This window comes from Erythrolamprus reginae, chromosome 2, assembly GCF_031021105.1.
Source record: "Erythrolamprus reginae isolate rEryReg1 chromosome 2, rEryReg1.hap1, whole genome shotgun sequence".
Lineage (NCBI taxonomy): Eukaryota > Metazoa > Chordata > Lepidosauria > Squamata > Dipsadidae > Erythrolamprus > Erythrolamprus reginae.
In genome coordinates, this window is record NC_091951.1 from 173,026,075 (window position 1) to 173,044,962 (window position 18,888).

The 18,888-nt window shown below is 42.1% G+C and overlaps 1 protein-coding gene across 1 annotated transcript in view; it reads right to left on the bottom strand.

Moving 5' to 3' along the window:
* RAB11FIP4 (RAB11 family interacting protein 4) overlaps nt 1-18,888 on the bottom strand; it is a 74,249-nt gene that overhangs the window by 27,236 nt on the left and 28,125 nt on the right. Inside the window, exons 3-6 of the mRNA XM_070740459.1 lie at nt 11,133-11,321; nt 3,952-4,086; nt 1,333-1,368; nt 606-705 (exon numbers count right to left, since the gene is read on the bottom strand). Coding sequence (XP_070596560.1) covers nt 606-705; nt 1,333-1,368; nt 3,952-4,086; nt 11,133-11,321 — 460 coding nt within the window. The remainder of the gene's footprint in view (nt 1-605; nt 706-1,332; nt 1,369-3,951; nt 4,087-11,132; nt 11,322-18,888) is intronic.

Consider the following 18,888-nt stretch of genomic DNA (forward strand, 5'->3'; position numbering starts at 1 on the left):
TAAATGAATTATATATATTGGCACTAAAAACTACATTCAAAACATATCGATAAAGCCTTAGGGTAAAACACACCAACTACGAGATCAAACTACAGGCCGCAAATCATGAAAGACCCAGCTCTAACGCTGGTTTTCGCCTCTCTATCCCCCCCTCCTTCTTTTCCCTATCCCCCTTCCTTCTATATCTACTTCCCTCGCTTCACAACCCCCTTTTCCCATTCCCCAATTACTACATAAGTAGAGTGTAAAAAATGTACAATATGCATATCTCTTTTGTCTTTCTGTATTTGGTTTTTATTGTATATATTTAATAAATTTATTTTCAAAAAAAAAATCTGATTAATAAATAATAAATAAATAAAGTACAGGCTTCTCAGACATCCTTACCAGAGAGTTCAATAATTCCTCACCAGATAATTCAATGATTCAAATATGAGCTGCAACTGCAAATCTCAGTGTTTTTGTATTGATCTAGGTCAGGGATAGCAAACCTTTTGGAGCTCAGTGCATCAGAAATCTGGAAAAAGCCTTCATTCTCGCTCTTTTGTACATGAACCAATTCCTCAGTGTCGTTTTTCCATGAGTGGGGTGAAGAAACAGCTTACCTTTTCAGTGATATCATTGTCACATGAATCTATGCTGTCTCTGAATAAGTCCTCTGTGCTGCCATTACTACTGCTGAAGTTGCTGTTGTGAAAAAGTTGCCTGTGAGGACAAGAAGAGATTCAAACTTTTTGGAAAGCGCCTCATTGAAAAGGGATTTCAGAACATGATTTCATTGGGATATCTGCATTAAGCCATGACTTGAATTCATAGTCTCCCATTTTCTAAGTCTGGTAACTTAAGCACTAGACCAAGCTGGCTGTTCTGAGAGTAGGCTTATCCCCCTTCGCTGCATTCTGCCCACTTTTTACAGTGCTGAGGTGTCCTTTAGATTTGCAGTGGAAGTAAAAGAAAACCTTAGGAAATGCAAAATCAAGATAATGGAATCATATCTATCCTGTATCTTAACTGCTTATTTAGTCACTGAGGATTTTTTATGTCCTCAAGAAGAGAATCCAACACACACCCCTCCCGCCTTTCCAGGCAACATTTCAAAGAACACAAAAAACTGAATTTGTTTTAACTTCTGCCATTTTAGTTCTGATACTGATCGACAAAGTACTTTGAGTCAGAAAAAAGGTTGCCTTTACCACTCATCAAAAAGTACCCTGATACAACTGAATTTAGACATTATTCAAACCATGTGGCTCTTCCTTCCCCATGCAATTGTCTAAATGTGTTTGCAACTGTAAATGATTAGATTTGATAATAATCTACCGTGCCTCTTACCTGCCAAAAGCTGTACTAGAGATCTTTCTGTTCGGGCTGGAATAATAATAATAATAAAAAAAGATACAACAGATTTTAATTGCAATAAATGTTCCCATTCCAATAATTCTGAAATATAGCCGAGCCATTAAAACATAATAAAACTACAACCTCAAAACTTCCTATTAGACAGCAAGGCCACAGAATTTGGTGGATAGGCCCCTGAATCAGGTGTGGAGGCCTGTGCCACAGTTATTTGCTCACAATGAGACCCGTTTTACCTCAGGCTGAGGTAAGCAGCACTTAAAGGATTGAGAGTTTATCACTCATCAGCTTCCAGACCTTATGAAAGGACGAAAAAGGCTACCTGGCGATGCTTTGATAGCACATCAGAAGTGATGTGATGAACCCCTTTTCAGTTCAGTTTTTGATTTTGGAAGAGTTAAAAATGGATTGGCAGTGGCACCCTTGAAATCACTTTAAAATGCCCCCCAAATGTAACACAGTTTTGGGAATAGGTCCCAATTGGCGTGTTGTGCGGAGCTGCACCTTGTTCAGTTTCCCTCATTGTTTATTTTGAGGACAGGTAGCTTCTGGGTAAGCTCAAGATGTAGTATAGATTGATTGTGCTGTATCTATGTAAGAAGGATCTTGCCTGATCAGACCAAATGTGTATCTAATCCAGCATCCTGTGCCCCTCCAGGTTTTTCTGGAAGCTGGCAAACATCACCTCAGTAGTTTCCTGCCACTCTTACTTCCCAGTTTTTGGCACTCAAGTGTGATTATATTTTTGCTTCTGAAGAAAACATGTCGCTCTCATAACTGATTGTCATGGATGAGTTTATCCTCCATGAATTTTATTCTCTTTTAAAGCCATTCTCATTAATATCATCATAACATATATCAATGACTTCTATAATTAATGTGCAAAATGATCAATGGAATAAATAAATTCAACATTGAAAGGCACTGAACAATAAGAGAGCAACTTTCTATATTTTAAATCTGTTAAACATGACAATTAAAAAAAATTTGGATTACTGATTTCTGAAATGCCAAAATACATTTGGAATCTTTCTTTAATTCAGGGGTGTAGTTTTTTTTAATACTGAGGTATGTATTTTATCATTGTATTCTTTTATTTTTTGATATTGTTAGCTACCATGTTTGCTGTCCTTTGGGACAGAAAGATGGGTGCAAGATAAATGCTGAAGAAGGGTGGTTAAGAAATATGAAATATAAATACATATGTACATTAAAACCAACATTTGAAAGGGTATTACTTGATGGAACTGAGAATAATGGTGGGAATGGTGTCATTCATAGGTTGGTGGCAAAAGAACAGTAATAGAACAATTATTAAAATAAACCTCAGTATAAAATGGAAGAAAAAGAGCCAACAACGCAGATTCTGTTCCACTATGGGGGGAAAAGTAATGTTCTTTCTGTCAATAAACGATCAGAGTTAATACATAAATGAGAATCTGAAATAATCAGAATAATCATGCTCAGACTGAATTCGCTATGGTAATACTTGAAATTCAGGGGAGCAAAGAAACTCAGTGGTTGCTGTCCAATGGCTGAATCTTGGGACCGAGCATAAGATAGGTATAAAAAAAGGCAAATGGTGAAGTCATATCAACAATAACAGTCTCATCCTAAAGCATAAAATCTTACACATTTTCCCCTAAACTTGGCCATGGGCTGAACCTGGAATTTCCATGCACGGGGGAAGGGGGGGGGGAGGAAAGACGCATGAATTCTATCACTCTGCCATGTCCCTTCCTATTAACTATTTAAAGGACTTACATTACATGATGGGAAAAAGACCAATCACTATATATTCACATAAAACACAGGGAAATACTGTCCTTAGACAAATATAGCAAAGAGTGACTCATTTTTCAATGTCGCAGTAAACACCAGCCTTTTTAGTGTTGTTCCAGCATTAAGATAGTATAGTATAAACTGAGCTTCAGTTAAAGTCTTTGGCAGCATTCAGGGTGGGACAGTGGTGGGGTTCAAATTCAACTACCAGTTCTGTGGGTGTGGCCTGGTTGAAGTGGCTTGGCAGGCGTGATAGGGGAAGGGTTACTGCAAAATCCCCATTTCCTCCTGATCAGCTGGGACTTGGGAGGCAGAGAACAGATGGAGGCCAGGCCAGTCAGAGGTGGTATTTACCAGTTCATTTCTGCTACCGGTTCTCTAGAACTGGTCAGAACCTGCTGAATAAGAAGCCAACACCAAACACAGTAGCTGAGCAACATAGCCACCGACCAGCATGTATGTACTGTAGACTACAGATATTCAGAAACCCAAAACATGAACCAAATCAACAAGGCCAGATATGCTGGCTTATTTCTCAAAACTGTGGAGGCACTTGTGCTTTACTCAATGATTAAAAAATGTATATTTTCAAGAGAGCCCATCCTTTTAAGAGCAAGAAATAGATTTCGCTTACTAACCCTAACTCTATTTCCATAACCACAAAATAATTGGTTAACTACCATCATTTATAAAAGGGTATCTTCCCCTAGAAAAGATTTTTCACAACTCCACGCCCCCAGAGATAGCTGAATATACTCATACCCAACATTCTTTCCAACAGATTCTCAGTGAAGCTTCATTGGGCTTACCCACCTGTTGGCTTTTAGGTTTTTCAGTCTGGCTTCCAGATCATTAAGGAGATTGATTTTCTTGCAGCACTGGGTGCAGTAGATATCTAAGAGCTCACTGTTATAGATATGCCTCATTTTCCGTGGGGTCTGACCAGCACTGTTGGTGGAAAAATAGTTAGTTACTAAATCAGATTCTACAGGCATTATGAGCTCAAGCTAAATTCTGGTTGTTTTTGTTTTATTTTCACATGAAACTCTGTACTGCTCCTTATGGCTATAAGTACATAGTTGCTTTTAAAAAACCCATTATTCAAAGATTTACAGGCAATTCCTTACTCTCAGAATGTTCCTATATGTCTATGCTAAACACTCTGTGTACATTCCCCTTTTTTAATCCAAAGGGAAGACTTGCAACAAAAACATCTCTCTTCAAGCATTTAGTGACTATCAATTAAACACATTATTTATGTCAGTTTTTAAAAAAATATGAACTTCAGAATTAATAGTGATGATATTCTCAGCCATGTTTCTGGAAGGAAGATTATCCAGGTAGCCAGCCTCTGGGAACAACCCACTTCCTTCACTACATCAATTCTCTCTCAGGAGGAAAACTGGGAAGAAAAATATTGTAAAAACTAAATTGTTCTCCAGATGGAAGGAGGAAGAATGGATCTGACTTTCCACTATTTTTCTCAGTGTCACTTCTACTCACAGGCATGAATGAGGAGAGTTTCTGGAACAATCTTTCTCAACCTTGGCAACTTCAAGGCATGTAGACAGAATTCTGGGAGTTGAAGTCCACATGTTGTCATGGTTGAGAAGAACCGTTGTACCTACCTGAACGGTCTTCTCGATGCACTGGAAGGAGAGTCCAACATGGGTAATTCCTCTAGTCTTATTGGTAGGGACTGAGTTTAGATTAACATATTAATGAGGTACCGTCCCCCTAACTGCCCCAGGAAGTCACTTTTAAAAAACGAAGGCAATAGAATAGGTAAACTAAACAACATTTATTGAACAATAGTAACTTGTAACTGTCAATTGAACTGGAACGAATATTCGCCCCTGGCCCAACTGGCCGGGAAGGTTTGGACTCTCCTTCCAGTGCATCGAGAAGACCGTTTAGGTAGGTACCACGGTTCTTCTTCACTGCACTGGAAGGAGAGTCCAACATGGGATATACCCAAATTTTAGTTCCATGGGAGGGAGAAGGCTGGACCAGGGGCACAGGAGAGGTGCACATCCTTTGAAGAACTTGCTTCCCAAACGATGCCTCAGCTGAGGTGAATGAGTCAAGTTTATAGTGTCTTATAAATGTTGATGGTGTTGACCAAGTGGCCGCCTTGCAAATGTCCTCAATGGACGCCTGGGTAGTCCATGCTGCAGATGTGGCTGCACTTCGGGTAGAATGAGCTGTAATCCCTGTTGGTGGAGATCGAGAACTCGCTTTGTAAGCTTCCACTATGCAGCTGCGAAGCCAACAGCTAAGTGTCTGTGGTGAAACCTTGAGTTCCATCTTAGTCTAAGAAAAGGAGACAAACAGTGGCTCGGATTTCCTGAGGGTTTTAGTCCATCTAATATAAATCTTCAATGCCCTGCAGGCATCTACATTGTGCCACCTAAGTTCTGATGGGTGGCTACCATGTGTACAAAAGTCCAGTATTATGAGGTCTTGTTAAAGGGTTAAATAAGGTTCAGGAGGGAAGTGTTTTTAATAGGAAAGTGAACACAAGAACAAGGGGACACAATCTGAAGTTAGTTGGGGGAAAGATCAAAAGCAACGTGAGAAAATATTATTTCACTGAAAGAGTAGTAGATCCTTGGAACAAACTTCCAGCAGACGTGGTTGGTAAATCCACAGTAACTGAATTTAAACATGTCTGGGATAAACATATATCCATTGTAAGATAAAATACAGGAAATAGTATAAGGGCAGACTAGATGGACAATGAGGTCTTTTTCTGCCGTCAGTCTTCTATGTTTCTATGTCTTGTCTCCTATGGAATAATGTATTGACCTTTGGCATAAAGACCGGATCTAGACGTAGGATGACTCTATCCAGGTGGAAGATACAAAGGTCTTGATCTGACCGAAAGGGCTGACAACTCTGATACCCTGCGGGCCGAGGTTACAGCTACGAGGAGGACTGTTTTAATAGTTAAGAAATGGAGAGACTGTACGCAATGGCTTAAATGGTGGTCCAGTGAGGGCTTGTAGGACAAGTGAAAGGTCCCATGTAGGGAACCGGCGAACTGGAGGAGAGTGTTTGTTAGAAGCTCCTCGAAGGAAGTCCTTGATCCATGGGTGGTGGGCTAGGGAACGGCAGTCCTCAGCCTTCAGGATCATGGACAGGGCTATCACTTGTCTCTTTAAGGTATTTGGAGCCAGTCCTTTTTCCAGACCGGCTTGGAGAAATTCCAGGATTGGGATCAAGGTGGCATCTTGCGGAACAATCTGGCGTTCTGTACAGAACTTGCAGAAGGTGGACCATGTCGCCTGGTAAATCCTCATCGTAGACGGGCGTCGGGTGGCCTGCATAGTGGAGATCACCTTGTCCGGAAGTTGACGGCTTCTCAATCTGTCCCCTTCAAGTGCCAGACAGTTAACTGGAACCACTGAGGCTCTGGGTGGAGAACGAACCCTTGGCTGAGGGCTACCAGGTGATCTGGAATCCTCCACGGAGGGGAAATCGACAGATCCATTAGGTCAGAGAACAAAGGACGGCGTGGCCAGTGGGGCGCTCCCAGTAGAACCTCTGCCTGTTCTGCCAGAATCTTGTCCACGACTTTCGTAATGAGGCATGTCGGCGGAAAGGTGTACAGTAGATTTTGGGGCCAAGGTGAGCGCAGGGTGTTGATCCTCTCTGCTCCTGGTGACGGGAACCGGGAGAAAAACCTTGGAAGCTGGGTATTGACATGCATCGCAAACAAATCCACCTTGGGGTTGCCATATTGGTGGACCAGTCTCTGAAAAAGTTCTGATTTCAGTCGCCATTCTGCTGGATCCAAGGTTGCTCTGCTCAGCCAGTCGGCCTGGACATTGCAAGTTCCGGCTATGTGTTCCACTGACAGGGATGCTAGGTGCGTCTCGGCCCATCGGAATAAGGCAGATGCCTCCTGCATGAGTCTGCGGGACTTCATCCCTCCCTGGTGATTCAGGTGGGCCCTGGATGCGACATTGTCTGTAAGTACTAGGGCATCCCTGCCTTTTATCATCGGTGCAAATGCCTGGAGGGCCAGGAAGACTGCACTGAGCTCCAAGAAGTTGATGTTGACTGGATTTAAGTCTGCGTGTGACCAGATTCCCTGCGCTATCTGGGAGCTTACATGCGCTCCCCAGCCCGTCAGGCTCGCGTCCGTTGTGATCACAACATGGTCTTGGTTCCTAAATGAGGATCCCCGGTATAGCGCTGGAGAAATCCACCATCTGAGAGAGTTTTGAACCCTCCGGCTTAGGGGGACTAGTTTGTGTGAGTGGCTGATCCTTGCCTTCTGGAAAGGTAGTAGGAACCACTGAAGAGTTCGGATATGACGGCGAGCCCATGGCACAATGTCTATACACGAGACTAAAGTCCCAAGCAGCTTTGATAGGAGGGAAAGCAGTACTCTGCGTCATTGTTGTAAACTGGATACCATCTGGCTGATGTTGGCTAGCCTCTCTGGAGAGAGGGAAATGGTACCTGAGATTGTGTCTATGATTGAGCCCAGATGCAAGAGGCTTGTAGTGGGAGACAACTGGCTCTTTGGTAGATTGATGGTGAATCCATGTTCTTGTAGTGTCTGTATAGTATGTTGTAGGTCCCCTTTGGCCCTTGATGGGGACTTGGACAATATAATTATGTCATCCAAGTAGGCCATCCACCTTATGGACTGGGAGCGGAGACTGCTTGTGAGGACGTCCAGCAACTTTGTGAATGTCCGTGGGGCGGACGACAGACCAAAGGGCATTGCCCTGTATTGGTAATGTGTTCCTTCCAGACAGAAGCAGAGAAACTTTCGATATGCCAGGTGGATTGGAACGTGCAGGTACGCTTCTTTTAGGTCTATTGACGTAAGCAAGTCCTGGTCTCGAACTGAGGCTAAGATGTAGCGGAGGGAGTGCATCTTGAACCTTCTGTATCGAATGAAGATGTTTAGTTGCTTCAAGTTTAAGATTAGTCTGAAGCCCCTTGATGCCTTGAGAACAAGGAAGACTATTGAAGAACCCCATGCCTCCTAGCTGTTGTGGTACTTTCTCGATTGCATGAATGTCTAGAAGATGGGCAATTTCCTGATTCAAGATCCCCCATTTCTGGGGATCTATAGTTACTGGGCATTGAAGAAAGCGGTTGGGTGGGGTTTGAATAAACGCCAACTGCAGTTCTTGTGACACTGTGGCTAGAGCCCACTTGTCTGAAGATGTAGTCTCCCAGGAGGCACTGAAGTACTGACGTTTGCGTCCTATGGGGAGTGTCCTAGAGGAGTCACTTGTTACGCCTGAAGCCTCTCTGGTTGGAGCCTCTGAAGGGGCGTCTTGACTGTTGATGGTTTCTAGCTTTGTCTTGAAAGCTGGATCTATCATCTCGGAAGGGGGGTTGGTTGTAATGACCCTGGGAATACGATCTCGGTTGCTGGGTTGTGCCCGAGGAAGACTCCCAACAAAAGGGCTGCCTTCGGAAGTAAGGATAGCGCGGCGCTCCTGCCATCTGTAAGTTTTGGTCTACTCAACGCCCACGCTCTCGGAGCCACTCAGCTGGGAAGCAGTCCTCAGCTCCTCCGCACTTCCGGGTTGTTATCTGAATGCCGATCTTGCTATCGGCTCAGCTGCGACACGGCTCTCAGAGGGCTTTCCCAGGCGGTGAGGAATCCTTGACAACGCGGCAATTACACAGCTGAGAGAAGCTTGTCTTCTGCCGCTGTGCTCCTCTCGGGATGTGGTTACAGCCTCCTAATGGGGGGGACGGACTCCCCCCCACCTTAGGCTGGCAGACAGGTTTTGCCACGGAGGCCAGTGACCAAGGGCTGCAATCCCATTCCCCAGGACAGTTCTCTCAGAGAGAAGATGCCCTATAAGGGGGAATTCTTGGGGGGTGCCCGCGGAGGGCAGAGACCCCATCCTGTACCACCTGGAAGGTAAGCTAACATTAATACATATGATAAATACAATCAATGAAATAAATAAATAACCTTACACAAACCCAAATCTGGATTTATTGGAGAGCAAACTCATAACGTCCCTACACTAAACTGAGTTTTTAAAAACTGACTTCCTGGGGCAGCTAGGGGGCGGTACCTCATTAATATGTTAATCTAAACTCAGTCCCTACCAATAAGACTAGAGAAATTACCCATGTTGGACTCTCCTTCAAGTGCAGTGGAAAAAGACTGTTCTAGATCATGGATGTCAAAGTTGCCATGCCATGCTGCCATCACCTGATGTTTCATCATGTTTTCACCATTTACAGAGCTTGGGTGGAGATGGCCTGTGTACGATGCATCTGGCCCATGGGCCGTCAGTTTGATACCCGTTCTAGATCCTCAGACAAACTCCTCAGTTGTCCCCCTCCCCCAGCCCTTAATAATGAGATCTGGTGTTGAGGGCTTTCCTCACCCAGCACCAATTGAGAGCATCTAGAGTAAAGAGGGGAGTTATAGTTGTATCTTTTCTCTCTGGGAAGCCTAGAAGTCTCATATCCTTGCAGAATTTGAAGTGGCTAACCCCTGCTTTGACTACCCATACATTGCTAATCAAATTATCTGGTGAACCTTGGGAGTTGGGGGAGTTTCCCGGCTACAAATTTTCATATAAGAAATAGCAATTTCCTATACTTTAACAAGACTAAAGATTCCATACATAGAAACATAGAAGACTGATGGCAGAAAAAGACCTCATGATCCATCTAGTCTGCCCTTATACTATTTTCTGTATTTTATCTTAGGATGGATATATATTTATCCCAGGCATGTTTAAATTCAGTTACTGTGGATTTATCTACCACATCTGCTGGAAGTTTGTTCCAAGGATCTACTACTCTTTCAGTAAAATAATATTTTCTCATGTTGCTTTTGATCTTTCCCCCAACTAACTTCAGATTGTGTCCCCTTGTTCTTGTGTTCACTTTCCTATTAAAAATACCTCCCTCCTGGACCTTATTTAACCCTTTAACATATTTAAATGTTTCGATCATGTCCCCCCTGTTCCTTCTGTCCTCCAGACTATACAGATTGAGTTCATTAAGTCTTTCCTGATACGTTTTATGCTTAAGACCTTCCACCACACTGAATTATCTTGCTGTTCAGACTTTCCATTAGTGTCTTTCATTAAAAATCATACATATGAAAGAATTTACATGCAATCTGCATTATTGTTGTTGTTGTTGTTATTTACTTTATTCATTAATCATGAAACTCAGTCAACTGAACATTTAAAAATGTATCACAAATATTATTGACTTGTGCTAATGGTTGATAAGGGTTGCTGTCAGCGTCCTAAGTATCAACCAAGTACCTTTTAAAGATGTACAATGTTCTGAATAGCAGTTTTTTACAGTTCTGCTTATGTTATTGCAGCAAGCTGCAAATGGTTGATGTATTTTATGTTGTTGTTGTTATTGTTGTTATTATTATATTAAAATTAGATAAGACAATATGATACAATATTTCCAATTCATTGTCTTAGGATTTGAGCAAGATAAAGAAGGCAAAGGCAAAAGGTGGAGTTAGCATTCATGAGCAGCAAAGCAACTGATCATCGTATTTTTCGAAGTATAAGGCTCTGCAATAGTTTGGGATTGATGGGATATAGATCCTTTTTCCTCCCTAAAAGAGGTGGAAAATTTGGGTGCATCTTATACTCCGAATGTAGCTTTTTCAAAGCCTTTTTTTCCCAGCCCTAACTAGGTACTAACGATCTTTCTGGCTTCCTACTCCCTCTGAAGAAGGTTTTTTTAACCGTAAGTCTTTGCAGGCTTGTTTTCATTCCTATTCCCTTCAAAGAATATTTTTTCAGCCCTAACCAGGAGATAAAATAATGTACTGAAACTGAAAAGACTAAGGACGCTAGCCAGATGAATACCTAGTAGGTAGATATTTTGTCCTGTTTTCCTCCCCTAAAACTAAAGTGCATCTTATACTCCTAAAAATATGGTAAGCCGTGGTTATCCTTCTAAGTCCTTCCTCCACCTCCAACCTAAAGTGAGGAATAGCATCTATTAAGGTAGCCAACCTGGAAGAAACCGATGAGCCAAGGTCAGAATAGGCCTGTGTCCTGCTTTCATCATCAAGACAAGGACTGCTGGGGGTGAAGTCTACATCATCTCCTTCTCCGTAGTCTTCAAACTGTTCTTCATTACTGATCAGAGAGGCAGTGGAATAGGTGGAAAGATCAGAAGATACAGGATTCAGAAGATTTGGTCTTGGGAGAAAAAGAAAGGAAACATCACAACGCAATCCTAACAATCTGTTTTCTACTTTCAAATCACAAAATGCTTCCAAAAATATGAGCACATCACTTTGAGAAGATGGGCTCAAACTGGCAGAGAAATGTTAAAACAGCAAGCTAAAACACAAGACAATTCAGTTCTTGAATTCAAAAAGGAGACCCATAAAACTCATTCCTTTGGGGGGGTGGGGTGTCATGTGTCTAATGCAGAGTGACATTGCTATAAACAATTTTTATTCCATAAATATATAGTCTCCTCTCAAGTGTTTTTATGGACACATCCACATAATTTTCTTGGCAATAATACAGAAAGACATTGATGTTTAAACTCATCTAAGAACTCTGTATAATTACAAATACTGTACACATTCTTAATATATACCACATTGTGATTCATATATATATAATTATGAGTTCCTGGAACTTGCTGAAATTTATTCTTCCCTGCCAATCTCTCCTTCTCCCCACAATTGTTTCACATTTTCCTTAGCAGTTGTCTCCATCTTCATGAGGAAGCTCAGATCATTTTTTTAGAATGAGTTCTAGACTCATGAGAGTCTGGGATAGGCAGTCTTTGGTGTGTGAGTCTTTGGCTCACAATGAATAGTTCAGCAAATGCACAAATGCCAGGATACAAATATACTTGCTAGACATATACAAAATCTCAGGCACACAAAGATGCCAACAGCAATTTTTCCAGTCACAGGAAGGAGAAGATAGAATCTTAATATGTAATCCCCCTTTTGACCAATTCAGCTCTTGACCCTAACATACCTAAGTGCATCCAGCTACCAAATACTACTTGGTTCTTTTAAATGACTTATAAGATTTATAAAATACATATTTACATAAGATAGAAAACTCCAGAGTTTTCATGTTAAACTAGGTCTTGAAAGAACTTAATTCATATTCTTATTTATATTTATTTATATCTGTGGCGGCCCCGGCCCTCTGGAACCAACTCCCCCCAGAGATTATAATAGCCCCCACCCTCCTTGCCTTTCGTAAGCTCCTCAAAACCCACCTCTGTCGTCAGGCATGGGGGAACTAAGATAATCTTTCCCCCTAGGCTTCTACAATTTATGCATGGTATGTTTGTATGTATGATTGGTTTTATAACAAGGGTTTTTAGCTGTTTTAGTATTGGATTTTTACATTCTGTTTTTATCACTGTTGTTAGCCGCCCTGAGTCCACGGAGAGAGGCGGCATACAAATCCAATAAATAAAAAAATGAATGAATGAATGAATAAATAAATAAAATAAAATAAAATAAATAAATATATGGGACATGTATGGAGTGACTAATTGGCTGAGTTCAGGAATGTTGTGGAGCTGGAAGAAAAGTACCTATGATGATGCCCTGACCAAAAGATGACTTAGGTGACTTAGAAATTTAATAAACCCATGAACAGATGGTCTGAGGTGTCTATACATTTTTCAGACTTCAATGTTAAAAATCCTCATCTTCTTTAAGTTGGCTCATATACTGGTAGTTAATCTTTTAAACCTGAGAGCTACTTATTCAGGGTTTTGAAAGCTTCCAAACAATGCTTTGCTTCAACAAAACTTCAAACAAAACATTCCCCCAAAGCTGCTTTAAAGCAAAAGTGGTCCCTTTACTTCTAAAAGGAAAATAAAGTGATAATGTTGCAAGTGCAGTTGCTTTTGTTTGCTTCAGAGCCCCTCTCATTCTTCCCCTGCGGAACTCAAGCCAAAGAAGGAGACCAAAAAAGAGTTTTCTCTATAGGCAGAGGTTTTCAAAACTTGGCAACTTTAAGACTTGTGGACTTAGCATAACTGGCTGGAGAATTCTAGGAGTTGAAGTCCACAAGTCTTAAAGTTGCCAAGTTTGAAGACCTCTCATCTACATTGTCTCAAAACTGGGTGGCTTTGCAAAACCTACATCCACCCACCCTTCCTTCCTTCCCTCCCTCCCTCCCCTTCCTTCCCTCCCTCCCTCCCTCCCCTTCCTTCCTTCCTTCCTTCTTTCTTTCTTTCTTGGATTTGTATGCTGCCCTCTCCGCACTCTCTGGCCTGGGATTGATGACTTCAGCAATTATGCTTTGTGATGATGGGGACAGAGAAACTGCCCGTCAAAGGAGGGCAGAAGAACAGAATTGGTGGAATAGGATTTGGGAGGTACAAGCAGAAGACAGGTCTGAGGAGAATTCAAAGTCTGACTTGGGAAACCGTGCCCTCCACCCTAAGACAAATCAGGAATAAATTTAGCTCTGCAATAGGTTAGGATTGATGGGATATAGATCCTTTATAAAGGATTAGATTTTAAGATCACAATTATCTTTTCTTAAGAAAAGCCCACAGCAGTTTGCAGCACTATATATGAGATTAATAGAATAGAATAGAATAGAATTTTTATTGGCCAAGTGTGATTGGACAAACAAGGAATTTGTCTTGGTGCATATGCTCTCAGCGTACATAAAATAAAATATACATTTGTCAAGAATCATGTGGTACAACACTTAATGATTGTCATAGGGGTCAAATAAGCAATCAGGAAGCAGTATTAATAAAAATCTTAGGATATAAGCAACAAGTTACAGTCAGGAAGAAATGGGTGAAAGGAATGATGAGAAAAACTAGTAGATGATAATATAACTACACTATCATATTAAAAACTATATACCATAAAAACAAATATATAAAATAAGCCATGTGATGAAGACAAAAGAGAAAGAAAAAAGGTAGAAATCCTAGAATAAATTCCTTGAGGGGAAAAAAATCTCCAGATAATAGGAAAACAGACAAAGAATTATAAACAACTACCAGTAAGCAAATTAAAAGTTCTCTAAAAATCCCTACATTGTAGCTAACATTTGTATGTATGTGTGTATACCCACATTTAATGAATACTGTATATCAATTTATGTCTCTCAGATTATTAAATTAAATATGTTAATACCTTTGTCTTTCCGCCAAAAAATGACTCTATTTTAAACAGACTCATTACATTTTGAATTCTATTGTCTGTTCCTGGTCTCTCTTCAAGATAAAGTCAGTTCAAATGCTAAAAACTGACACATTTCATTAAGGCAACATTCAGAGCACAGGAGACAAGCATCCTCCCATTTAGTACATAATCACTTTTAGGGCAAGAGTCCAAACCTGCATATATTTAATGTTCTTCACAGATGGAAAGATTCCAGATTTGGAGAATGTAACAAAACATTGATATATTTAACCTTTAACTGCTTTTAAGAACCTAGTTCTCTATAACAATCATGTCCAACCAATAAGAAACATTAAGCAGATCTTTCTCATCGTCTACCTCCTATGTTATTTTAGACTAGGGGTGTCAAACTCAAGGCCAGTGGCCCATGCGTTACTTAGATCTGGCCCGTGGGACTGCCCTGGAAGCAGGCTCCTGAGTTCAAGTTTTCGGCTGCCACGGCCTCCTGCAACCCTCCGCCAGTGAAAATGAAGCTCGGGAGGATTTTCACTGGTAGAGGTTGCAGTAGCCATGGCAGCTAAAATTGGAGCCCGGGAGTCGGTTTTCGCTGCAGAGCACTTGAGCCAACACAGGTGCCCCCAACAGGAATGACACTGAACTGGCCATGCCCACCATGGCCATGCCCACCCTGGCCCCCCACGGTCAAACACAATCCCGACATATCACTCAATGAAATCAATTTTGACACCCCTGGTTTGGACATCAATCTTTTCCAAACCAGAAAAGAGGTTTAGCGATGGCAGCAGAGCAAAAACAAACAGAACCTACAACAAGGTGTAAAACAGAAACTATCTAGGTGGAGGCTGTCCAGGCTAGGTGGCTTTGCTGAGTAGCAATCTAGGAGCTGCCACTTTAGAAGCATTTTAACCAGGAGTGGGAAATAAAGAGTGATGGGAAACTGTCTCCTTCAGCTTGGATCTGTTGCAGTTCAAAGCTTTCCAAATTGCTTCAACAAGATGAACTGGGTGGCCTTTCTGATTCAGTGAACCAAATCAGGTCACCTCCATAGCTTTGTCAAAGCAGAGTCCAGTTACTTTGGACTGGCTTATAGTGCATATCAATACAGCTCTTTGATATTCACACAAAGAAAGGGTCTTTTGCTATCATGCCAACACAACCAGGAGTGTTAGGCAACTACCGTGTTTCCCCTAAGACAAGACCCACCCCAAAAAGAAGCCCTATCAGAATTTTATGATGTCTGTCAGAAGGTTTATATTTGGTGGGAAATAAAGAAAAAGAAATATTTTGAATATTTGATGTTAGTAGATAAACCGTAAATAGCTAGTGACTATTTACAATATATATTATACATAACATAAATATCAAATTCTTTTCTTTTTTATTTTCTTTCTCTATTCTCTCTTGAAAATTTTTACATAGATGTTTACAAATTCTTACTTATGTCTATATTCATTATATCAAAATTGACAGTTATGCATACCATATAGATGAGGTAGTATAACAAAATGATTTTAATATTCTTTCTTTTTTCTCTTATTACAATGATGACTTCCATTTTGAGCGGAGCGACTGTAGCTCCACTAAATGTTACATGGGGTGTTTGTTATGTGTGTCTTTCTTTTGAAAATCAATAAAATATTTTACAAAAAGAAGGCCAATCATGTTTCTGAACACATGCACTCAAATTAAGCCCTACCCCCCAAATTAGACCTAATTAAGATCCTACCCATCCTGAAGTGCAGGGGTGGGGCAAGGTAAAAATTAAGCTGGGGTGGGAATGGGGGGCAGGCATGGAGCTACCCTACTTACCAGGCCTCGCACACCCTAATACCTGCCTCATATTCTTCTGTGGTTGCTTCTTCTGCAGCCCACTTCTTTTGTGGCTGCTTGCCGCTGCTCACATGCATCGCCCTGGCCTCTTTTTCTTGCCATTAGAACCTTCTAGAAAACCCTATGCAGCTGACAAACAGGTTCCAGACTGATACATGAGTTCCCCTGGCATCCATTTTACCATCATAGCCTTCCAGAAAGCCCCTTTCAGCCAATAACAGAGCTCCAGATCAAGCTGTAGCTCTGTTATCGGCTGCAGAGGACTTTCCCGAATTCGGTTCTGTTGGTCAAACAGAAACCAGGGGCACCGCACTTGCCAATCCTGAGCCTGTTTCTGAGCTGCAGAAAACTTTCTGGAAGGCTCTGATGGCAAAATGGAGGCTGGGGATGATGCGTATGAGGGTGGCAAGCAGCGCCAAAGAGGGACGGTAGCCAGCTCCTGCTGGGCCGGGCTGTCGGTGCCACGGTGGTAAACTGAGTCTATTAGATCCACCTGGAAAAAAGCCTTAGCGGGTTTTGGGGGGGGGGTCAAAGGAAAATATTAAGTCTTCTTTTGGGGAAAACACGGTAGGACCAATGTTAGTAACATTATTTTATACATACTGGTGTATAAGTACCAGTGGAAGTACTAGTGTAGTATCATACGTTATACACATGTGTATTTATAAAATAACTATTGGTCACCTCAATTCCTGGACCTATTATTTTGCTGTCATGGAACCAGTTTGATCTAGCAGTTAAGAATGGTGCAGAGAAGAAATAATTCCTAGAATATTTAATGTGCTAGGCTAGAAACCACGAGTTCTAATTCTGCTTTAGGCATGAAGGCCAGATGAGTAAACTTTGGGCCAGTCATTCAATAATCTCGCATTAAGAATAAGTCAGAATCATACGCTTTCACTTTTGTGCTGTAAGGCTTCTATAAACATTAGAGCTGGAAAAAAGACCCCAAAGCACAGAACTCACTGTACAAAATCCGATATATGACTCTTTTTTTACATTTGATTTCTTAACTGAGGAGACTCTCAGTGGTTCTCAACCTTTCTAATGCTGCGACATCTTAATACAGTTTCTCATGTTGTGTTGACCCCCAACCATAAGTCTAGCGCCAATTCTCCCAACCGAGCTTTATACTGATTGGCAGGAAGGTCAGAGAGACACCCGCACTGTAAACACCTGATTTTTCGGATTATAAAAATATGTTTCAAGGTGCCAGAGTAGAAACTTTACCATGGGAAATGTGTCTTTTCCTGTGGTCTTAGGTGACCCCTGTGAAATGGTCGTTTGATCCCCAAAGGAATTCCAACCCCCCATTGAGAACCACTGCTGGGGGACAAACTCATTGTATCATACAGCTGCCATGTGACGTATCATGACATTTTTTCCGTGGAGCTCAGGTGGGTGTGGCCTGCACGTGACACATCCAGCCATGGACCATCAGTTTGACCCCTCTGCTCTACCGCAATGTTTCCTCAACCATGGCAACCTTAAGATGGACTTCAATGCCTGAATTCCAAAGCCGGCAATGGGGAAAATTACTGAGTTAGAATATTGTAGGATTTAAATTAAAATGAAGTGGGTGATGGAAAGGATGTTGAAGATTCCCATGGAAGATGCTTTAAGCTTGAAATCCACCATCTTAAAGTTGGCATGGTATTGAGAAACACTGCTCTAGATTTTTCCAGAAATTAGTAGAAGCAGCAACCATCATCATGTTTGCCAAGGGGCACTGGGTGAGGAAGACATAAGCAGGGGAATTGTGGAAGAACTGAAAAGGCATCTGAAAAGCAGGAATTAATCCAATTATATTTCAGTGCCTAGTCACTATTGGTTTTGTCCTCCATGTTACTCTAACTGTTTCTCAAATACAGTGGTACCTCATGATACGAACCCCTCATCATACGAACTTTTTGAGATACGAACCCAGGGTTTGGAAATTTTTTGCCTCTTTTTACGAAATTTTTTCACCTTACGAACCTGCCATGCCTCCGGACTTTCGTTGCAAGCCACGCGCAGGTTTTTGCAATCCTGGGATCCCCTGAGGCTCCCCTCCATGGGAAACCCCACCTCCTGACTTCCGCGTTTTTGCAATGCTGTAGGGAAATCCCAGGAGGGGAATCCCAGGATTGAAAAAACGGGCGCTCTGCTGGGCAGAGTAGGGGGGACAAAAACGGGAAGAAAAGGCTCATGGAGCTCAAGGGAGAAGAAAGGTGTGGGGGAGATGAGGAGAGAGGGGTGGGCAAAAACGGGAAGAAAAAGCTCACGGAGCTCAAGGGAGGAGAAAGGTGTGGGGGAGATGAGGAGAGAGGGGTGGGCAAAAACGGGAAGAAAAGGCTCATGGAGCTCAAGGGAGAAGAAAGGTGTGGGGGAGATGAGGAGAGAGGGGTGGGCAAAAACGGGAAGAAAAGGCTCATGGAGCTCAAGGGAGGAGAAAGGTGTGGGGGAGATGAGGAGAGAGGGGTGGGCAAAAACGGGAAGAAAAGGCTCATGGAGCTCAAGGGAGGAGAAAGGGGTGGGGGAGATGAGGAGAGAGGGGTGGGCAAAAACGGGAAGAAAAGGCTCATGGAGCTCAAGGGAGAAGAAAGGTGTGGGGGAGATGAGGAAGAGAGGTGGGCAAAAACGGGAAGAAAAGGCTCATGGAGCTCAAGGGAGAAGAAAGGGGTGGGGGAGATGAGGAGAGAGGGGTGGGCAAAAACGGGAAGAAAAGGCTCATGGAGCTCAAGGGAGGAGAAAGGTGTGGGGGAGATGAGGAGAGAGGGGTGGGCAAAAACGGGAAGAAA